General features: G+C 48.8%; 1 protein-coding gene across 2 annotated transcripts; it reads right to left on the reverse strand.

Annotated features, from left to right (window-relative positions):
* Positions 1–230: 230 nt before the first annotated feature.
* abca1b (ATP-binding cassette, sub-family A (ABC1), member 1B) lies at positions 231–23589 on the reverse strand. Of its 2 annotated transcripts, none has more exons than XM_062393958.1 (49): positions 23503–23589; positions 22410–22545; positions 21953–22046; positions 18767–18908; positions 18031–18149; positions 16443–16564; positions 15990–16193; positions 15413–15502; positions 14464–14704; positions 14237–14376; positions 14032–14148; positions 13599–13793; positions 13037–13242; positions 12640–12816; positions 12329–12551; positions 12008–12229; positions 11718–11922; positions 10242–10355; positions 9949–10123; positions 9674–9805; positions 9191–9468; positions 8892–9112; positions 8737–8794; positions 8389–8639; positions 8261–8312; positions 7867–7983; positions 7519–7667; positions 7322–7446; positions 7135–7233; positions 6849–7038; positions 6675–6769; positions 6567–6599; positions 6387–6492; positions 5758–5832; positions 5444–5613; positions 5179–5356; positions 4990–5105; positions 4354–4498; positions 4157–4280; positions 3924–4053; positions 3673–3799; positions 3245–3307; positions 2923–3029; positions 2206–2347; positions 1958–2092; positions 1431–1534; positions 1232–1324; positions 833–1076; positions 231–661 (listed from the first exon to the last, which is right to left on the reverse strand). In XM_062393958.1, exons 2-49 carry the CDS (start codon positions 22473–22475, stop codon positions 512–514), a joined length of 6861 nt encoding a protein of 2286 aa, XP_062249942.1. In that variant the 5' UTR covers positions 22476–22545; positions 23503–23589; the 3' UTR covers positions 231–511. The 2 variants fall into 2 exon arrangements, with proteins under 2 accessions (XP_062249942.1, XP_062249941.1); XM_062393957.1 differs by having other exon boundaries at positions 8719–8794.
* Between the last annotated feature and the right edge of the window lie 636 nt (positions 23590–24225).

Below are 24225 nucleotides of genomic sequence, written 5' to 3' on the forward strand. Positions count from 1 at the left end.
ACAAAAATCAATCAACTCTTGCTCTCGTCTGTGTCAAGCACTCTGATTGGCTGTTAAACACTACAGGAAGCAGTTTGGCCACTTGGACTAATAAAACATCAAATTACAGCTACACTTATAAATAAAAGTATGTCAGTTAAATTGAGTCATACACGTTTTTTAAAATGTGATTTTTGCAGTTGAGCCATCGGCCGTTTGAAAAGATTTGGATTCTTCATCGTAAGTTGAGGATAAAAAAACGACCTGATGAGGTCGTTCGAGTCGCAGCTTCAGTCCCACAAAGAAGAAAATGTCTGAGCTGGAACACATTCCAGGTTTACAACAGTCTGGTCGAAGGCTGGCGAGCAGCACAGCGCCTACACAGGAAATTATTTGCATTGAATGGCATGAGGAAGCAGTGACTCCGCCCACTACAAATCAGTATGACATCACAACAGGTGAAGGGGGGGGCGTCCTCCCTGCTTCAGTGGTTGAGGCCAGGCTGAAGCTCCAGCCTCCTGACATCACGTGGTCACATGACACTCTCTCTCAGAGCATCGCAGCCCTCTGCTGCTCCGGGGGCGGAGCTCAGCGTCGGGACCTCGATGGACACGTCTTTTCGTCTCACGGAGTCTTTGGAGTGATAGTCGTCGCTCTGGTCCTTTGCAAAGTTCACAAACACCTGCAACGACAAACCAGAACTTCCATTATTCCCAGTACCTCCATTCCCCCCCGTCCTCATTTAGAGATCAACTAGCCCCGCCCACACTAGGGAGTAAAATCCTGTTAGAATGGGACATGTCACACGAAGGAATGATGACACCACTGCTCAGATGCGTTCAGGACGTGTTACCTGGTCCAGCGTGGTCTGAGTGACGGAGTAGTCCTCGATCCTCAGCGTCTCTTTGTTTTTGGCGAGGATGGAGAAGATGTGAGCGAGCGAGGTGAGCGAAGACGGCAGCTGGTACTGCAGCATGTTGCGATGCTTCTCCTTCAGCGTGCTGCCGCTCAGCTCGCTCTCAATGAACTTCATGACCGGCAGCAGGTCAGGGCTGGGCCCCGCCACCCGCAGGATGATGGTGTAGCCGTCACCGAACCTGGGAGACAAATGGACCGCGTCAATGAGCTGCTGTCTCACGACCGTCACGTTGCTCCCCCCCCCAGGGGCTCTCTCAAAAAACACATTTTCTGAGTTTAATTTCAATTGTTTTATTTGAAATTCAGAGTGACGGTGCACGATTATATGTATTACCTGTTCTTCAGGTGTTGGACGCTGCCGAGACATCTGAACCTGCCGTTCACCATGATGGCCATCCTGGTACAGAGAGCCTCACACTCCTCCATACTGAGCACACACACAGTTAAAACAAACAGTCACAATCTGGAGACACACACATCACACATCAGTGCTATGAGATTCATGACACTGAGGTCACGTGTGTGTGCGTTACCTGTGTGAGGTGAGGACGACCGAGCGTCCCTCCTTGATGACGCTGTGGATGCAGTTCCAGAGCGCCCGGCGAGCTTTGGGGTCCATGCCGGTTGTGGGCTCGTCCTGTGACGAGGAGGACGGCGAGGTTGAGGTCGGCCCACAGGTGGAGGAGGAAACACAAAGAGAAGGTGAGGAGGAGGGGGAGGAGCATGGTCTCACGTCCACCTGTCTGACTCTTCTTCTTTGACTTCACTCGTATGTCCTACGTCTTCTTCCCTCTTCAGTAAATGTAGCAGCTGCTGTTTTTAAGCCCCAATGTGATAGAACCCCCCCCCCCTCCAAATCCTGCTGAGCTGCTCTGTGATTGGCTGAGAGCGCTCTGCTGCTGTTGTGTAACTGTTAACTCGCGGCTGCACTGTAAAAACATTGAGCTTAAGAAATGATCGAGGTCAACGTTCAGTTTGTTTCATGAAAACCAAACATTGATGAAGTGAAGCTGAACCAATCAGTGAGTTCGACTGAGGAGGAGGAAGTTGTTGTTGTTACCAGGAAGACGACAGGCGGCGCTCCGATCAGGGACATGGCTGTGGACAGTTTCCTCATGTTCCCTCCGCTGTAACTTCCTGCTGCTTTGTCAGCGTATTTCAGAAGACCCAGCTTCCTGATCCCCCAGTCCGCCACCTGCCAATTAAACAAAAGCATCATCAGCATCAACATGAGTTTACAGTGTCCAGTTAAAGTTGGCGGTTTACAGTTTACAGTGTCAAGGCGGTAGTATGTTTGATCAGACTCACATCACAGACTTCGCCCTCGGGGACGCCTCTCAGGACGGCGTACAGCTCCAGATGTTCTCTTCCAGTCAGCAGCTCGTTGATGGCGTCAAACTGAGGACAGTAACCAATGTTCTGATGGACCTCATCGATCTCCCTCAGGATACTGGAGACACGTCACAGACACGTCACAGACACGTCTTTAGAAAATGTGACCCGAGTTTAGGTGTTAAAGGTTGAGTGTGTAAAACTGAGTGACATCTAGTGGTGAAGTGTCACGTTGCAGCTGAACATCCCTCATCACTTCCAAACATGAAAGAGAACCTGTGACAGCTTCCGTTGTCAGAGAAGCTCAGAAGGATTAGTTGGGCTACTGTAAAGAAAGATGGCGTCCTTCATAGAGAGGACCCAGTCCTGATGGAGACAGGGTATGTAATATAAAGTATTTAAAAAGGGTCCATTCTAGAATCAAGAAAAAAACAATTTGTACAATTGAGATGAAACGGTAACGAACTCAGCGCTCGGATTATTGTTGATTCAGTTTCTGATAATTCTTCCTTTCATCTGAATCTTACACGCTGAACCTTTCAAGGTCCCAGAGCCGCAGGTTGAGAAACTCGCTGCAGCTCAGACTTTAACCTTTCACTGCTCGTCATGGTCACAAGTTCAATCAGCTGCACTTTAGTAATAAACAACCATCATCCAGTGTTAAGGGTCACCTGCTGTGACCTTTGACCTCACCTCTTCCCAGCCAGGAACGCCTCTCCGCTCGTCACTAACGTGTCTCCTGTGAGCATCTTAAAGGTCGTCGTCTTTCCAGCTCCGTTCACGCCGAGGAGACCGAAACACTACACACACACACACACACACACACACACACACACACACACACACACACACACACACACACACACACACACACACACACACACACACACACACACACACACACACACACACACACACACACACACACACACACACACACACACACAGTTAAAGGGCTACTGACACGTCTGTGATAGCGGGGGCGGAGTTGTGGGCGGGGTCTGACGAGTCTCACCTCTCCAGGTGGAATCCCGACACAGAGTCGATCCACAGCCGGTTTCTGTTTCCTCTTGAACACCTGCAACACGACCCAGTTCACACAAGTCAAACCGATTCATTAAAGACAGATGAATTTATGCCTGAATATTATTTACTCAATGTTAGATTATCAAATTATTATTTCAATGGCTCAACTGGCGTGTTGTCAGTGGGTGTTGTCGTCGGGCCGTGTTATGTTTTAAGCATGTGTTGAATTGTAGACGAACACAACAGTGTTATATTATTATATTATTATTATCCATATCTTGAGTTATGAATAATCTCCATCATATGTCGTCGGGGTAAAACTTTTCCTCTGCATCCTGTGAGGTCACTGATGGCACCGACACCTTTACCCAGAATGCTCAGGGACAGTGTGACGTCCTGGTGGGGACGAGGACGTACCTTTGTGAGCTGACGCAGCTCCAGGATGTCTCCGTGTCCGAGGCCGTGGACGATCTTCTGTCTCTCTCGGGCTACGTCCTCGTCCTCGTCGCCCAGTGGAGCGAGTTTAGTGAGTTTACTGACGGAACTAGAATCACACAATCAGAGGTGTTCCTGTTTTCATCCAGCTAGTGTGTTGCCCGCCAGCCGACAAAATCCTGTACTACAACAGCTACACACTGCAGTGTGTCTGTTTAGGTGTGTGCCTGTACCTGGGCTTTATGAAGAACCTGTACTGGATCAGGACGGTGATGATGAAGAAGACCGCTCCCTCCACCGCCATGGCAAAGAGGTTTTTTCCGACCATGTCCCACTCGAGAGGTGAGCGCAGCTTGTTCTCACCTGCGTCACGACGACAACATTCACACAACTGTTACACAACCACACAGAAGAGGTTACAGGACGTACAGAACATTTGACGTCACACAGGACGTGATTGTATTACCAAATCTCTCGAAGGCGTCGGACATGGCCTGATTCTTCACCATGTCGATGAGTCCTCGACCGAGACAGAAGTGCGGGAAGATGAGGAGGACGTTCTTCAGGATGTCGTTGATTCCTCCGATCTCCTGTGAACGAGAAGCCATTAACCAGAGGCGGAGCCAAGCCGACACGCGTTCACGTCTCTCTGCGATGACTCACGTTGTTTCCAAACAGCTCCATGACGAAGGTGGAGATGCTGCCGTTGATGCCGATGAGGATGTTGACGCTGGTGAGGACCACGTACGCAGTGCTCGGGATGGTGAAGAAGAAGGAGGCGGGGTACATGAGCGGAGTGATTGACCAGCTGACAAGGAAACCAAAAAGAGGAGGAGGAAGAAGAGGACCAGTCAGAACATTGAAAGTCACGTTTGAGGGCAGGGTGTTCAATTCTTGTTAGCTAAAGAAAATCAATAATGCTTTAATGTTCAACTATCGTTAGTTTGTAGTAGTTGCAGTGTTGATGCTTAGTTTCAGAAGTGATTCATAGTGTGGAGCTGGAGAATTAATTATATAATGTCTTTGATTGTATTTATACAAACAGCCACGACTTTACAGAGAAATGTTGGAACAGGATTCATTTTGTCCAACTGTCTCACAGAGGACCTCGGTCCAATGCGTCTACGCCAGGATAACATCTTTCACAACAGTGTATTATAGTGTGGAACCGTGTGGAACGTGTGGAACCGTGTGGAACGTGTGGAACGTGTGGAACGTGTGGAACCGTGTGGAACCATGTGGAACCGTGTGGAACGTGTGGAACCGTGTGGAACCATGTGGAACCGTGTGGTATCTGACCCGTAGAGAAGCAGCAGCAGAGCCAGGGCCGGCAGGTTGGTGGCCGACACGTAGGCTTTTTGTTGGAAACAGATGAAGATGAGGATGACGAGTGCCGCTGGTACAACGTAGTTACACTGAAGAGACACAAACACACACATCAGCACACAAGCACACACTGTGAGAGGTAGAGCTGGTTCTGCTGCTTACCATGTCCCACGTGAAGTTGGCCACCCAGTAGAGCAGCGGCTGCACTCCGCTGATGAACTGCATGTGTTTAGCTTTGTTCACTCTCTCCTGGATGAGGAAGACCACGAAGCTCGCCGGAACGAAGGACATGGCAAAGATCACGCAGATGGACACCAGGACGTCCACAGAGGTCGTCACCCTAGAGACAAAGTGCAGGTGGAGTTAGACCTGTGTTGGCTTTAAGGTTGTGTGTCTCAGGTGCAGCTTGTCAGGTGTGTCCACTCACAGTGCGACCTGCGACAGCTGCTCCTTGGTCAGGTTCAGAGGATGGTTAAACGCCCTGATCCCAAACTTGCTGGGGTCGTGACCTCGGGGCAGGTTTGCTCTCAGGATTCCGTTATTCATCACGTTGATGAAAGCTCCAATGCTGTGCCAGCCTTTGTTATTAAACCAGATCTGACAGGAGACGTTCCGTCATTATTATTAGAACCTGTATCTACACACTCTCCACGGGGGGGCCATCAGTGGCCCCAGCCAGAGTCACAGATGTATAAAACAACCCCACAATGAAAGAGCAGATGATCAGACTCCTCTTCTCACCTTGACGTTGTTCTTTGTGTCCAAACCGTTGATGAAACCTGACAAACTGTCGAGGAACCGATCGGCCGCCGCTCCCTGCAGAGAACCATCAGTAGAGTGTCTTCACAGGGTGATTCACAGGGAGCTCTTATAATCAGACATCACAACCGAATAGAACATTCTGCTCATTTCAGTTTGTAAAGATGATTCAGGATCAGTTTGGATCTTGTTCCAGATCTGGTGGCTTGACTAATATATAGGGTTGCAAGGGGCGAACATTTTTTAAATAAGACATTTCACCACAGCCAATGTAGAAGGAAAGGCTGTGTACATTTATGAATACTGTATAAAGACCTATGTTAAGAATGACACAAAGATGCAGAAGCATATAGTCAAGTGCCCAAAGTTTCCTCAGGGCTCAAATCAGCCTGTGACAAACCAAAATGTTTATATTTATGTCTGTATATGACAAGGTAAATACAGTTAGTATAAATTACTCACACAATTTCCCATATATTCCCATTGAAAGTTTCCAGCTTTGAATATTCCCGGAATTTTGCAACCCTACTAATATACAAAGTGAATCAAAGCTTAAGCTTTGATCTGTTTGAGGATCAGCTCAGGATTTTTTTCAAATGTCTTAAACTGACCTTCTGTAACTCAAAGATCTTTCTGACTCGTTCAATGGCGTCATCGATCTCATTGGCCGGTGGGAGAACCTGAGTGCTCCTGGCACCCAATGAGAAGCCTCCGTACCTGCAGAGAGAGAAACCTGAGGACACATCTAAAGACAGAGACGAGGACGGTCGCAGTAGTTCAAAGACACTGACCTGAACTCGTTCACCCACACTTTGTTCTTCAAGCTGTGGGAACATACGAGAGAAACTATGAGTTCATGCTCCAGCTGGTTCCCAGTTCTCCTCTGACCACAGACTCACCTCTTGCCGATGATCTGTGCGTAGGTTTTCACCAGGTAGTCGGAAATGTTTCGTCCCGTCAAGTTCTGCAAGGTGTCGTTGGCACTCATCTTCATCTGAACAACAAGGGTCACATTGAAATCTTTGGCATGGGAAGAAACGACGGTTTGTCACTGTAACGCCATGACCTCTGACCTCAGGTGGGGGCAGACCTCCAGCTCCTGCGGGACAGTCGGGAAGCATCTTCTTTCTGCCGTCACAGCTGCAGACACACGCTGGAGACGGATCCTCCATGCTCCAGTTCCCCGAGCTGAACAGCTGCTGGACGCTCTCAGGGACTTCGGGGGTGTGCCAGTCCTCGTCGCCCATCGTACATGGTGCTTCTCTGAAGACGGGGGGGGGGGGGGGGGGGGGGCGTTAATAGAGGGAGATGAAATGTAGTTCTCTGATACCAGTCTGAGGACGTCAGTAAATGTCTCACTGAATAGGATGTCCGTCCATGCAGCGAGTCCCGAAGCCTGGAGGGTCCAGCAGAGCGTTTAATAACTCCTGCATGTTGGCGTCTCTGGGAGCATCGTCACTGAGACACAGATGGAGAGGGACAGTCACACCTCCACCAACACTACTCACTTCATCTCGGACCTGGGACAGTGTGGGACAGTGTCTACCTGATGAAGGTGACCTGGTCCTCATACATCCAGGGCTGCAGCTCCAAACTGGGATATTTTCCAAACGGAGGGACGATGAGACTGAAGACGAGAGCGATGCACACGAAGACGGCGGGAAGAACGATCTGGAAAAAACAACATGTTAAAAACATGCAGGACGTTTTCCGGTATCGAGCGGCGAGGTCTCCTCGGCGTACCTGAGCGAAGAAGCCCTTCCTGGAGCGGCGAGCGTTCAGGAACCGTTTCCACATCAGAGCCACAAACTGCTGCCTCATCAGGCTCCACCCCCTCACCTGAAACGAGCCTTTACCCTCAGAACAGCTCAACCAGTCCGTCTCCCTGCTCTCTGATTGGACAACACACACACGAGGTCATTCAGTTTCCTGTCAGAACTTGAATTTAAAAACATGATTGAGACACGTCACCTGGGTTCTCTCTACACAAATCAGAGCAGGTGTTCCCCAAATAATTCATTCATAAATCTATGTCTGACCTTTGACCCCTGAGATCTAACCTGTGCATGTATGTGCATGTGTGTTGTGTACCAGGGTCGACATCGGAGTCGTTGCTGTCGTCCTCTGTTGACGGCCTCAGGCAGCTCTGGTGGTCTCCTCCTCCGAAGGCATGTGTCCTCCTCCTCCTCCGAACAGGAAGTGTTCCGTCTACACACACACACACACACACACACACACACACACACACACACACACACACACACACACACACACACACACACACACACACACACACACACACACACACACACACACACACACACACACACACACACACACACACACACACACACACACACACACACACACACACACACACACACACACACACACACACACACACACACACACACACAGAGTTAGGGCAAAGTGATGAGTGACTGATGAGTAAACACTTATTTTGAAAGAACAGGTCAAAGGTCACCTGACGGTACTTCGGTGTCAACTCCATTATCTTCGGCCACTTTCAGGAAAATCTACAAAACAGGAAGTCTTTGTTCAGATCGGAACATCACTTCTTCTTCTGCCAGGTAAAACCAGTAGCTGTCTCACCTCCTCCAGTGTCGTGTCAGAGATGCCGTAGCTGGAGATGCTGAGTTCGGCCAACTTCACGTCCAGGTTTTTGAACAGCTCCACGAAGGCTCCGTCCTTGGCGGCGTTGTACGGCAGGACGTAGGTCAGTTCGTGTCCCAGGTCCTCAACGAGGCGGGCGGCGGGGACATGATGCAGGATCAGACTTGAGACCACAGACACATCGGGCGGGACAAAGGGAACGTCACAGATTGACGCCGCGGGGCCGGTATCTGAGGACAGACACAAGACATGGATCAGATCCACCTGAAGCTGATTGGATCAAACGCTCCACAGGGACAGAGAGCTCACCGATGGTGGCAGCCTCACTTTCATTCTCGCTGCCGAGTCCTGCATCACTGCTGCTGACGGACGCACACTCCTCCTCCTGCAACCCACAACACGGACATGAAGCACTGATACTGCGGTCCTGACATCACAGAACTGATTCTGCCACCTGGAAGTGGACAGTGAGCGTCTCAGACCTTCTTGGTTAAGGACACTGTGCTGGATGAGTTCCTGCAGGAGCTCAGCGATGGCTCTGGTTCTTTCTTCACTAGCGTCAGGTAATAGCCGGTCCCCAGCTGGTTCTTCAGGTACAGAGACGATCCCACACAGCACAGCTTCCCGTGGGAGATGATGGCGATTCTGTCACCCAGGATGTCGGCCTCGTCCATGTGGTGCGTGGACAGGATGATGGTGCGTCCTGGCAGGAGACACGTGGTTCAGATAAACATCAGCTTCAGCCAGAATTCCAGCTGATTCCAACCAACCAGAGTCTCACCTTGTCTGTACTTCAGCAGGAGATCCCAAATCCCTCTGCGGGCATAGGGGTCGACGCCGGCCGTAGGTTCATCCAGAATCACGACCTTCGACCCTCCAACAAAGGCCAGAGCCACCGACAGTTTCCTCTGCATGCCTCCGGACAGGGTGCTGGTTCTGGAGGTGCGTTTATGACGAAGCCCGGTGTCCTGCAGGATCTGCTCGATCTCACCTTTCACCTGCTGCTCCGACAGGCCTTTGAGCCTGGAATAGAACCAGATGTGCTCCTCCACCGTCAGCCTGCAGGGGGCGCCACACAGATATGGTCACATGATAAATGGGACGATCCACTGGAACCGTTTTCAGACCTTAATGATCCTGACATGTTCCTAAAACGTTCCTGTTGTGAAACAACTAGATTGTTGGAGTTGATGTGTGAAAAGGTTTTTAGTGACATCAGTTTGTCGGATGTTTGTCTGTTTTGTGTGAAGATGTTAACACTCACATGCTGAAGAGGACGTTGTGTTGCGGACAAACTCCAAGACTTTGTCTGATGGCACTCAGCTCGGACCGGATGTCTCTGCCCAGGATGTAGGCCGTGCCAGAGGTGGGAGGGAACAGACCAGTCAGGATGGACCTGCAGGGACCAGATCAGAGATCATTTACATCCAACACCTGCGTCTGAACCTCCTGGACTACACAACGTCTGAGTTGTGTTTGGTCCATGTTCTATCTGCTAACACGGACACTTCTTATTGACAGTTCAGGTCCTCGACTCACATGGTGGTGGTTTTTCCAGCTCCGTTGTGTCCTAGGAAGGAAGTGATTTGTCCCTCGTAGAAGCCGAGCGTCAGTCCGTCCACTGCCAGTTTCTTACCGTGACGATAAACCTTCACCAGGTTCTCAATGAAGACACCTGGCTTCAGGTGAGCAGGCTCCTCCTCCACACACACGACTGGAACAACATTCAACATCATCAGGTCTCACAGGTTCTCAATACTTTCATGTCCGACCGTTTTTTAGTGCAGTTCTGTAGCACCACCTTGTGGACACTGTGTCCACAGCTGTCTCACCTCCTGGGTTTCCTTTCCGGCTCAGAGGGACACTGCTGGACTTTCCATCCTTTTCTCCCAACCAGTAGGACTTGATGAACAGGAAGTACCAGGGCCGAGGAATCCCGTACTGACCTGAGGAGATGGAACACCACAACAAACCAGTCTTAACTACTGACCACAGCCTTAACTACTGACCGACGTCTTAACTACTGACCTGAGGAGATGGAACACCACAACAAAGATCATGATCACAGATTGAATCACTTCATCTGCTTCTGTGTTTACTGCCACCTACTGACCACAGTCTTAACTACTGACCGAAGTCTTAACTACTGACCAAAGTCTTAACTACTGACCAAAGTCTTAACTACAGACCAAAGTCTTAACTACTGACCACAGTCTTAACTACTGACCGAAGTCTTAACTACTGACCAAAGTCTTAACTACTGACCAAAGTCTTAACTACAGACCAAAGTCTTAACTACTGACCACAGTCTTAACTACTGACCAAAGTCTTAACTACTGACCTGAGGAGATGGAACACCACAACAGAGATCATGATCACAGACTGAATCACTTCATCTGCTTCTGTGTTTACTGCCACCTACTGACCAGTCTTAACTACTGACCACAGTCTTAACTACTGACCGAAGTCTTAACTACTGACCAAAGTCTTAACTACTGACCTGAGGAGATGGAACACCACAACAAAGATCATGATCACAGATTGAATCACTTCATCTGCTTCTGTGTTTACTGCCACCTACTGACCACAGTCTTAACTACTGACCGAAGTCTTAACTACTGACCAAAGTCTTAACTACTGACCAAAGTCTTAACTACTGACCTGAGGAGATGGAACACCACAACAAAGATCATGATCACAGATTGAATCACTTCATCTGCTTCTGTGTTTACTGCCACCTACTGACCACAGTCTTAACTACTGACCAAAGTCTTAACTACTGACCAAAGTCTTAACTACTGACCAAAGTCTTAACTACTGACCTGAGGAGATGGAACACCACAACAAAGATCATGATCACAGACTGAATCACATCATCTGCTTCTGTGTTTACTGCCACCTACTGACCAGTCTTAACTACTGACCGAAGTCTTAACTACTGACCGAAGTCTTAACTACTGACCAAAGTCTTAACTACTGACAAAAGTCTTAACTACTGACCTGAGGAGATGGAACACCACAACAAAGATCATTATCACAGATTGAATCACTTCATCTGCTTCTGTGTTTACTGCCACCTACTGACCACAGTCTTAACTACTGACCGAAGTCTTAACTACTGACCAAAGTCTTAACTACTGACCAAAGTCTTAACTACTGACCAAAGTCTTAACTACTGACAAAGTCTTAACTACTGGAACTAACAGCATTATCATTGTTGTCACGACCACAGACATAATAATAATAATTAACTTTATCGGATTTTAAGCAGACGAGCAGATGTGAAGGTCTGTGATGTCATCACTCACCTGGGAACACGGCCTCGATGTACCAGGTGAGGACTCCGTAGAGAAAGGAGTCAAAGTACATGATGAGGATGGCGGTGCGCAGGCTGAAGTCGTCCTCCTCCAGAGGACTGGAGAACAGGTTGTTCCACTGGATCCCGACTCCCTGCTCCTCAAACAGAGCAAAGTACTCGCAGCCAAACCCGAAAGCCACCGGGGACAGGAGGCTCTGCAGGGGAGGAGGTCACGTGACTCACTGTCCAACCATGACACAACATCCTTACGACAAAAATTTTTCAGGTCGCCAAACTTACAGCAAAGACTTTGGCTCCAAAGCCGATGTAGTCCTGCCAGGCTACACACAGGACGTAGGGTAGGTATAGGGTGAAGTAGATGATTCCTCCGCAGGCCGCCGCCAGGTTAGCTCGTGCAAACGCCGTGCTAATGAGGAAACACTGCATGATGGTCACCACGGCAAAGGATCCAAGGAAGAGGAAGACCACGCCAGGGTCGCTGTAGGGCAGCAGGTTCCCCTTCTGCAGCAGAAAGAACCAAGTCCGTCATATATGATAAGAACAGAATCAATTTTAAATCCACGAGTGGTGAGGACACCCTGACGTGTTCGTGGTCTTCACCTTGAGCAGAAGCACCAACAGTCCGGCGCTGATCAGCAGAGGAATCAGGCTGCTGATGAACCAGCTTAACCACAGGATCCCGTTATCCAGTCCCATGATCCTCATGGTCTCCTTCAGCCTCGCCTCCTTCTCATACACCACACTCTTCAGAATGATCGCCACCGAGTACATCCACGCCAACGTCATGAAGAGTGGCATGGAGCGACTCATCACCCGCAGGAAGCTGGTACACAGAACATGAGGACAGGTTGGACACAGAGGACACGGGGAAGACTCATCTAGAACCCAGAACAGGGGAAACGGGTTCGTACATGTCGTCGACGTAGCAGGGATACGGCATCTGCTGGATGTAAACTCCCGTCTTCTCCTTGGTGCCCGTCACTGCTCGAATGATGCCTTGCTCAATAACGTCCTGCAGGTACGAAAACCCTCCCCAGATATACCGCATGTCCTCAAATGGGTCTGCACGAGGACCTGGGTCCCAGTACCTGAAAAGGAGGACAGACAAAGTTCTGTTGGCTTCAGCGACACGCCCCCATCATGTCCCACTCCTGAGGATGTCAGACAAAATATTATTGACTCAGCAAATGTTTCAGTGTGAGGATTCTAACCCCAACAGTCGTACTTCAGTTCAACATGACATCCTCACGTCTCGTTTAGACCAAACGAGTCTAGTGCGTGTGCGTGTGTGTGTGCGTGCGCTCTTACGCGTCTCTGATCTTATTGGTCCTCTCCACGTTGTCGATGTCCATGCGGATCTTGTAGTTGAGTTTTGGCGGCAGCTCTGTGGCATTGGGGTCGATGTCCGGGAAAACGATTCCTGCCCAGAACCTCCTGTCCTCCAACAGCACCATGGACTGGTCCACCAGTTGCTCCTCCGTGGAAACGGGCTCCAGTTTGTCTAGGTTCACACACTGACACAAAATCACACTTGATCTTCATCCATCAATCACAGACAATGACATTTCATCAATATCAGATAAAACTTTTTATTGATGAGTGAATGAAAATGTTTCTGTAAAGATTATTATTGACCCGACTTTTAAAAGTTTTATTGATGTGTGTTTTACAGTCAACACATCAGTTCACACACTTGTGACACACAAACCAGAAACGTGAGTAAGTAAAACAGATTATCAGGAAATAAAAATATTTCTATTAAAATAAGGATTACAGACGAGTCACTGTGCCGATCATCTGTCCTCATCAGTCACAGTTCTGTGTTCTTTTAAATATGACTTGAGGACAAAGTCCAGTTCTGTTGTCTGACCTCCATGAAGCGGGAGATGCTCATGATGGCCTGGTCGGTCTCGTTGAACACCTCCCTCCAGGTGAGGGCGCTGCCTGCTGGCCGGGGGTCTTCTGCCTGCTTGGACAGGAAGTTCGACACGTCGGACACGGTCCAGTCAGTCTGGTCCAGTTGGGTGTGGAACAATCTTGCGGTGACGTTGTTCTTCAGCAGAGTCTAAAAGACGAGAGAAGCTTTATCTCCTGAAGATGAACCAGTCAACTGCAGCCGTCAACATCTCCCTACCCCCAACTCGTTAAATAGAACATTGGTTAACAATAAATAAAGACTTTTAAATAAAAAGATACATTAAATGTTTTAAAGTTTTATTTCATAACTGGTGTGTGTATTTCACTGTGTGTAAATGAGCAGAGTGTTACACACATGAACCAGCTGGTGGGCGGAGCCGGCTTACCCTGATCAGGTCCATCTGTTGACTGCTCTCCATGAAGCTCCAAGCTTTAGGTCTCATCTCCTCCCACATTCCTCCAAGGTCCCTGAACACACCCAGCTCCTGGAAGGTCCGGTTCACCTGAATGCATCACAGGTCACATGCAGGTGAGACACACTACGTTCCCTCCTGGAGGAACTAAGTGATGAGACCGGAAGTGATGTCATACCTCGTGGATGACCTTCTGCGTGGCGGGGGTGTGGGGGGTGTACAGGATCTTTCCCATCAGCAGTGGCTTCAGAGCCTGCCAGATCATCCTGGACATCGGGTTCGAGTCCATGTTCTTCACCAGACTGTTACAGAATGGAGCTGCAGTGCACACAATGCACACACATTATACACACTCACAACACACATGATCAATACACACACACACACACACACACCAGGACTCACTGGAGGAGTTGTCGTACAGCGACGTTGTCTCATCCTCGCTGCTGTTGTTGTTTCCAAACAGAGCCTTGTAGTTGCTGTCTTCGTACCAGTTGAGGGATTTGATCTGCAGGCCGCCGCCTTCAGGGTGACCACACACGATCCTGGAGACCGCCTGGTACATGGTGCTGGGGGACGACGTGGCGTTCTGTGTCAGGAAGAGGATCTCATTCCTCAGATCGATCCAGCTCTTCATACCGGCCAGCTGGAGGTCATAGAGAGATGGGTTAGCTAGAGACCAGGAAGAGCAGCTGAAGACGATGTCGAGCGTCAGGTTTGTTTTTGTTGGGCCGACAGGATGAGACATACAGGGTTTCCTCAGAGTTAACACAGGGACACTGTTCCTTTAAATAAAGGTTTGATTGAAAAGTGTAAAAACTAAGATAAAAGAAAAAGTAAAGTTCAAAGTAAGTTCAACTGAGTCAGCACCCTCTAAACTCAACAGTCACATGTTTTCAATACAACCCACTGTGTGTGTGTTGACCTCTGTGTGAACAACACACTGGGTCAGACTCACACTGAACCACACTTTACCAGAATATTTCCTCAGTGTGTGTGTGTGTGTGTGCGTGTGTGTGTGTCAACATCTGGAGACACCTGTGCTCAGGTGTCACCTGTGATGAACCACCTGTGTCCTGGTCCGATATGGGGGCGTGTTTACATGACATGGTCATGTGACTTGGTCAAGTGACCTGGTCACATGTCTAATAACAGCAGCTGCTGTGACGTCCATCTCAGCGTCTCTGCAGGACACGGAGGACGAGGACGGACGCTGAGTGTTTGTTCAGCTGGACGCTTTGATCTGCTGTGAACCCAGTGACCTGCTGAAACCAGGACCGAGACCTTCTCTACTGGACCCCAGGTCAGTCAGCTGCACCGACTCTACTGAGGGTCATGTGATCAGACTTCTCACCTCCACGGCCAGAGAACCCAGACTGTCCAGGAGGTTGTTCGTCGCCCGGGACACCTGTCTGACGGCCTCTGGGTCAGACCTCACGTCCCTCTGTAAGACATGAACACCCAGAACCTTTAGTTTGAAGCTATGAGATTAATTTAAACCAGATCATCAGTTAGTAAAAACAGATCGTGGCAGTAACATTATTATCATTGTTTGACGACAGAGACGTTTGAGTCTTTTCTCTGTGGGTGAGGCAGTCGAGTGATTCTTTGGAGACTCAGTTGGTTTCAGGTTCAGCAGCTCGTATATTTCAGCAGACAAAGAAGTCAGGCATCTTGTTTTCAAACCAATAAAACTGGTCTCCAGGCTACGAAAACACAGTGTAAAGAACCGAGACAGGCCGAGACACGCCTCCTCCACACACAACCCACTGAACACCAACACACACTCAACTCACCTGAGCTAAACTCAGGCCGCGGCAATCTTCAGGATCTCACCACATGTTTTATTAATTGAAACTTAAATATTTTTAAACGTTTTAGAATTTCCACCAATCACAGCTCTGCCATGTCTCCTGTTGCAGTGTTATTACCTGGATGGGTTTGAGGAAGTCCAGGTTGTTTAGGAAGTGGTCCTCAGCGAGGTCCAGCCAGGCTGGTGGCGCCTGACAGAGGACTTCCTGGACCAGTATCGACACACGAGGGTCCGAGATCGTCACAAAGTCCTCCACACTCCGCTTGCCCCCATTCCTGAGACACATGTCCCTCAGGTGGACTCCAAAACCTCTTAGGAGGACCTGAGACGGAAGACAGAGACCAGAGAATAGATATGAGGACAAAGACCAGAGACCAGAGGAAAGAGACCAGAGGTTAGGGACCAGAGACCAGAGGGAAAAGGCCAGAGGACAGAGACCAGATATCAGAGACTACAGACCAGAGGACATAGACTAGAGGACAGAGACCAGCGGATGGAGACCCTGTTCTGGTCTCTGATCTCTTTCTTGTTGTGGTCTCTGGTCTAAGAGTGTGTGCAGATGTGTCCTCACTGTCTCCAGGTCGACGTCGGCGTCTCTGATCTGCTGGATGTCTTCTTCAGGGAAGGAGACGTTACTCCGCAGGAAACTCGACAGAGTCTCGTTGTCTCGCAGGAAATGTTTCAACTTAAAGCCTGAGGAGAAAACAGAGTCAGTGTCGTATGGAAAACTAGGGACATTATTTTGCACCTGGTTTTGTCTCTCAGGCTCCAGAGACTGACTCTGTCCATTTGCTAATAATCGATATAACAGTTTGATTGATAATCGATGTAACAGATGAGCTGTGATGCTGTCTAGTTACCTGTGTCCAACAGGTAATTTTCTTTTGATGTCAGTAATAACAAAGCTGCTGTCACTCACACTGACATCAGCCTCCTGTCAGTCACGTGACTTCAGAGGACACCGCTGAGACGAAACTCTGACATATTAACCAGAGCCCGTGAGAACTGTAAAAGCTCAATTGAAGGAATCCGGTGTCGAAACCAACACGGCACACGTTAGTACAGAGCTGCCTCCCTGTGGTCACGTCTCGTTCTGAATCAGAGGCTCAACCTGCTCATTCACTGAGGCTTTGCAGGATGTTTAACAGTGTTGAGGTGAAATCATGTCCTTCCTGCTGTGGACGGAGCGTGGAGACACCTCGTCAAGGCCTCGCAGGGACAAACAGGAATACCTGTTAGTGACGGGTCAGAAGTCTGACATCAGCGGATCGCACTGACGTGATTGGTCAAATGAGGAATAGTTTCCAGCAGAGAAACACGTCAACTTCAATAAACTTTATTCAGCGACGCAGATGACAAACGTATAGAAAACGTTTCTAACAACTCAAGGTTCACTTCTTATCCAAGTTCTTCTGACTGAACCACGCAGTCCTCAGCGTTTCAGAGCAGAGACGGCGTGTTCCTGATTAGAGGACCTGACTTGAACTGACCCAGGTTCAGATCTGGTCTCAGACCTCCTCCTGTGTTTGTTCAGCTGCAGCACCACATGTCTGAACTCAGTGACGCTCAGCGTGACGCTGCTGAGGCCGGCTCCAGAAAACTCAACATGACAGAGGGACACCATTAGAGGCGAGCACTGACCCTCACCTGCAGTGGGGGGGCACAAAGAGAGACAAAAAAAAACGCCACAAAACGTGTGTGTGTGTGTGTGTGTGTGTGTGTTTGTCTGCCGCCCCCAAACAGGAAGCAGGTGAGATCACCTGAGATGCCAGTGTGAACCTGCCACAGCTCGTCTCCCCGCCCCCGCTCACATTACAGCGCCGGCTTTAAAGTGGTCAGAGGACGGGGGGAGGGGGGGGCAAGTCGGAGCAGGTAGAGAAAAGGAACGCCCCCCCGCAGGGATCAAATGAAAACTCAAAAGGAGGAAAATTCTTTTTGTGTAACGAGGCAGAAAACTTCACCAGGACCTGCAGCGGAGACATGATTCTGCTTCAGTGGATCAATCCTCCATCAATCTACCTTCAGCATCTCATCTTCTTTTTAAACCATAAATATTATTACAGCTGATTTTCTATTATGTGACCTAAATTTACGTTTCACTTCCTGCAGCCAGGTCGTGGCTGCACTCCCAGTTACCCAGCATGCCAAGCGTTTCCTACCTGGTCGGCTGACCTGCAGCGTCCGCAGAGCGCGAGCGAGCTCCTTGAACCCGTCCAGGTTCTTGTCATTTTGACTGTACAGAAGAATCTTCTTGGCGTCGGAGAAAAGACGAGAAATTCTGTTGAGACAAAGATTTCATTAAACATCAGATTCTACAATTTCTGACGGAAAGTCAAACGACCAGCGTCACTGACACTAATGTCACAGCTGACCCTTGACCTTCGACAGACAAAGCCTCATCACTTCATCTTATCTGATTTTAAAGTCAGAATTATTTCTCACAGAGACTTTGACCCCAAAATTCTAATCAGTTCATTTTTGACTCCGACTGAATGTTTGAACCAAATGTGAAGAAATCACTGAGTTTTTTCTGAGACTTCACGAGAACAATGCGACCTGATCACATGACCCACACACAAAACAAGGCAGCTTGTAAAGATTAAAGTGCACGGGGATAAATCTTTGTGAACAGGAAGTGAAGTGAATAAGTCACTTTAAGTCAAACTCCGCAGGAAGTCAAGGCGTCAGTTGCTATATAAAGAGATGGGAGAACTCCGAGTTCTGATTGGTCAGAGGTGGAATCACAGAAAAACATTTAAAATTTATTTCCCATTTTATTTAATCCGGGCCTGAGCACTAACAGTGCAAGTCTTCACCGCATTATATTTTGAAAGGTTTCTGAATTTATCCCAAAAGGCTCGTTAGACCTTGTGGTCAATTGAAGTTTGGTCTCACATGGAGTCGTTGAAGTTTCCGACGACTCCCGGAGACTCGCCTGGCGTCACCTGTCTGAAACACGGGTTGTTGGCGTTGCAGAGGATTCCCTGGAGCCAGGGCAGCGTGCCGGCCGACGGCATCGCCTTGTTGGGGAAATGACCTGTAGTCAAAGATAAACAGGAAGTCGCTCAGAAAATGTGTTACCAAAGTAAAAGCATCAAGGTGGCCAACCAAAGCTTCCTGTTCTCCTACTACTGAGGCTTATGGGATATGTAGTTGTGAATCATTGATAATTAAACCAGCAGTAATAAAGAAAGTGTTTTTATTTTATATTCACACACACATCATAGAAGCTGGGGATTTTCATCATTCATTTATCATAATGAATTCTGCTTATCGGCTGAACACTGATGAGCACAGAGTGTCTCCGCTCCCTCATGTGGACCTGGTCTGGCTGTGGACCTGGTCCGGCTGTGGTCCAGCTGTGAACTTGGTCTAGCTGTGGTCCAGCTGTGGACCTGGTCCTGCTGTGGTCCAGCTGAAGACCTGGTCCCGCTGTGGTCCTGGTCCTGCTATGATCCAGCTTTGGACCTGGTCCAGCTGTGGTCCTGGTCCTGCTATGGTCCAGCTGTGGACCTGGTCCAGCTGTGGTCTTGGTCCGGCTGTAGTCCAGCTGTGGACCTGGTCCAGCTGTGGTCTTGGTCCGGCTGTGGTCCAGCTTTGGACCTGGTCCAGCTGTGGACCTGGTCAAGCTGTAGTCCAGCTGTGGACCTGGTCCAGCTGTGGTCCGGCTGTGGTCCAGCTTTGGACCTGGTCCAGCTGTGGTCTTGGTCCTGCTGTGGTCCAGCTGTGGACCTGGTCCAGCTGTGGTCCAGCTGTGGTCTTGGTCCTGCTGTGGTCCAGCTGTGGACCTGGTCCAGCTGTAGTCCAGCTGTGGTCTTGGTCCTGCTGTGGTCCAGCTGTGGACCTGGTCCAGCTGTGGTCCAGCTGTGGTCTTGGTCCTGCTGTGGTCCAGCTGTGGACCTGGTCGGGGGCTTCCTGTGAGCATGTGTTGACGTCACAGCAGCAGATTCAACTTTGATCTGGAGAGAGCGTCCTCACAGTAAGTGCAGCTGATAACCTGTGATTGGTCTGTTATCACCTGCAGCCCAGCATCTTCATCTTCACCAGCTGCTGCTTCAGGGCAAAGATTTCTTCACTGCGACCTTTACCTACCTACCCCCCCCCGGGGGAAGGCGATGCTATCAGAGAGCCACGTGGCCTCAGTCTAATCAGCAGCGATAAGATATGAGGCTGCAGCTCTTCAGGATCCATCTCTGATCAATAACACCACTGATCAACAGTGACGTGTGTCAGCTGCAGCAGAGAAGAACCAAACCTCCACCATTCAGCTTCACAGAGACAAGTCAGGACTCGTCCGAGCTGCGTGAACCTCAAACATTCCTCAAACCGCCGCCTGAGTCACGTCCTCACAGCTTCTGCTTTCAGAGGGAAACAGGAAGTTGACCACACGCTTCCTGCTACTGACGCTCCTCAGGGTTAATGTCGGTGGGATTCTCAGAGCTTCAGTCAAACCGTTTCTTCTCAACATTAAATAAATGAAATATAAACATCAGGTGATGAGGAGTCGCCACAGGGTCTGAAGAACAGGTCTGAGCTTCCTCAGGGACCACGAGCATCACAGTTTAGGTTCTGAGGTACAAAGGAGGCGAGTTAAGGAATCTCAGGTCATGTGACAGATGAATTCAGAACTTTGAGACAACATGGTAACCATGATGTCACCAGAGCCGTTTTCAGACTCCAGGTCAGATCCAGAGAATCATCTCCAGAGCTTCTCCAGAGTTTGTGTTTCCACAGCTAAACAACTCAGCAGCAGGTTTCTGCACAGACTCGACACACACAGGAAGTGACCTGTTACCTCTGCTGCAGAGGTCATGTGATCATGTTTACATCACCCTCTTCTTCACCAGAGACATTTGGGTTAGTTTCTTCATGTTTGTGTCCCGTGTTAGAAGCTCCTCACCCCCCCCCCCCACTCACTCAGGGGAGGATCCTGCTCCAGGATTTACACAGGGGCTCAGGAAAAGAAGGACAAACTGAGTCTGATCCTCCAGAGAAGATCCAGAGAACTGAGGAGCTCTGGTCTGAAAAGAGCTCTTGATAACTGGGTAAACTTGCTCCTGATTGGCTGCTGGAGTTTATAGATTCATTTCTTCTGCTCGCTGAACGTATCAACTGCAGCAGCTGCAGGACCTGGAGGTCGACTCCTTCTGGACAAGTTGGCGCTGACGGAGACTTTTGACTCCTCCATGTTCTTATGCAACTCTGCACGGAGCTTATCGATGGGAGCGGAGCCGGTGACCTTCAGCGGGTCTGATAATGCTGCTACAGAGATAACGTGTAATAAACTGAGGACAAGCCACTTCATTAAGACCTTTAATTTGAAATCCTGCAGCTGTTAACACTTCCTCTCTATTTCCGTTTATCAATCAATAACAGATTGTACGGCATCAATCAGGTGTCCAACTGATAGATGTCCTTAAAGGGTACAAGGTTCTGAACACTGCTGATAATCACTCCCAGCATGCACCTGGATGACACCTGAAATTCAGTGACCTTATCCTGCAGATCTGACCCAATGATGTGGAGACGTGGGCCCTCCTCTCCAGGTGATCATGTGGAATTGCTGCGTCCACACAGAGACACAGCCGAACGTCCTTCTGTCCCCGGGCGCTCGTCAGAGTCTCACGTGATCCGAGGCCACGGCCGTGATGTCAAAGGAGACACCAAGAGTTGTGATTGGCTGCTGGTGTCCTCGTGTTTGTGACAAAACGACGACGGGACGTCTCAGAGAAGAGAGGTTGTCTTCATGTGAACATGTGACATTTAAATGTGGAGTTTCTGCTGCTGAAAAAAGTCCCTGACAAGGTCTCCGCTGCTTGATGAGAGCGACGGAGGAAAATCACTAAACTTTGACATATGAATATAAGATTTAATCTTTTAAAACATGAGGAACTTATCATCAGTTCAAATAAGAATTTGACAGAGTTTACTTTTATTTACAGTTTTGACTGAATCAATCAATATTATATATTTAATTTGATGACCTTTTGATGGTTTGTCTTTTACCATAAAAAACAAATAATAAACTAAATATTGCAGATTTGAGCTCTGTCGAGCTAATAAAGGTTTGTTTGAACTCACACTCATGTTGTTCATACGGCGGGTAGTTGAACCTCACAGCGATGAGGATGAAGAAGATGAAGAGCGGCCAGACGATCTCCACCAGGAGCTGAGGCTGAGACAGGAAACAGTAACGAGTCACAGCGCCGCTAGAAGCCTTGAACAGGAAGCAGCTGCACGTGTTTATCGATTAACGAGTCAATCGACAACACACAGAAAAACACACTTCCATCGCCTTTAATGTCCGAGACGTGACGGAGCCAAACATCACGTCTCCCCTGACACGTCACATGCAACTGAGCAGATTCTAATAGTTCAGTGAAGATCAATAAGACGATCATCTTGTTTCTAAGTGGACGACATGGAATCGATCAGCATCAACAAGCAGACAAACAGGAAGTGGCTTTAGCTCCGTGATTGTTACAGATAACGTTGTGATTGACAGGTTGTTGAAGAGACAGACTCTCATGTGACTGACCGTCTGTCGTCGTCTGTACGTAAAGTTCTTCCACAGCAGCAGACCCAGTTGCGTCAGGACGGACATTTCCACCAGCCGTCGCTCTGCCGTCGCTCTGCCGTCGCTCTGCCTCAATGATCCTCAGCTGCTGCTCACTCTGCAATAAACAGATGCAGCTTTAGACAACACACAGCTCAAAGGTGACAGGGTCAAAGGTCAGAGCAGATATTTATATGCTGATCACACACACACACACACAGGCATGCACGCACACGTGTCCGATTAGAGCGCATGTGTAAACATGAGCGACAGAGTGAAGAAGCTGAGTGAGTGAGTGATGAAGGTGAAAACATGATTGATTCATGGAGACAGTGTGAGGTCAGAGGTCAGAGGTCACTCAGGTTCATGTTCACACAGATGAAAGACTCTGATCAGATCAGCAGGACGTCTGATGTGAGACTGTGGGGGGGGGGGGCACACACACACTAATGACAATGAGCTTCGACTCTCTGGTCACACAACTCACAGAAAGTACTCCAAATAATGAGGGGGGGGGCGGGGGTTATCAGCTGATTACATAACTGTAAATATTGATTACTGATTAAATAACTAAATCCACTTAAGTTGAAACTGAAAATGAATGAACTTATTTTTCTCAGTTATTCTAAAAAACATGATCAATACTTTAATTTGGTTAATTATGAATCAGCTGATCACTCAAATGTCTTTGAACTGATCAAAGGTGAAGAACCGCGGTGTCCTTATAACACGTCGGCTTCACTTTGTTCTGATTAACATCGCAGACACAAAATGGCGCCTCCAGCGGTGGATTCTCACAGTGCAGCTTCACAACCTGAGGCTCCATCTTCTTTTAATTCTACAATTAATTCACTTTAATATCAACTTTGAGAGACACTCGGGTGAGACAAAGTGAGACAGACTGAGACAAAGTGAGACAAAGTGAGACAGACTGACACAGAATGAGAGACTGAGACATGCTGAGAGAAAGTGAGACAGACAGAGACCAGGTGAGACCGACTGAGACAAAGTGAGACATAGTTACACAGACTGAGACCAGGTCAGACCGGGACAGACCGGGGGGGGGATGTCTTACCTCGTGTCGCTCCTCTGCTGCACTGACGCTCTTCAGCTGCTGCACGAGACGAAACCTCCGACTGTTGTGATCCCACAATTCAACCCCCCCCCCCCCCCCCAAACACACACAAACACACACACACATACATTTCCGCTCTAACACTTCAGAATAAAAGACGCCCAAAATAATTTAATTAGAGACCGGAAGCAGAATTGGAGGAGCACTAGACAATTCCGGTAAATCAGACGACAGTTTTTTTAAATAAAAGACCAATCAACGGATGTTTCAAAATAAACAACAAATAGCTCAATGACGTACAGGGATAGCTCATCATGGACTCGATGCCGACAGGGGGTGAAGTGTTTCAGGGGGAAACAGCCGAGGCGACCTCTTCTTCAGACGTAATGAAACAACAGGAAACAAACACAACATGTCTCCATGCTGCTCCTGTGGTTCCATGGACCTGTCAGCCCCTGTGTCTAAGTGTGAACGTGACCTCTGCTCCAGAGGTCACGTTCCCTCTGCTCCAGAGGTCACGTTCAGGCTTTAAACATGAAGCACATGACACCGGTTCGAGTCTGATTTGAAGGAGCCGTATGGAGGCATGTTGTGTTTGTTTTCTGTTGTTTCATTACGTCTGAAGAAGTTGTCACCAGTTACTTCAGTTGTATGTTTTATTTCATGCTGTCTGATCAGTTACAGAAAAGACAGAGAGTTTGAATCTGTTTCAAGGATAAACAA

This window comes from Platichthys flesus, chromosome 8 (assembly GCF_949316205.1).
Source record: "Platichthys flesus chromosome 8, fPlaFle2.1, whole genome shotgun sequence".
Lineage (NCBI taxonomy): Eukaryota > Metazoa > Chordata > Actinopteri > Pleuronectiformes > Pleuronectidae > Platichthys > Platichthys flesus.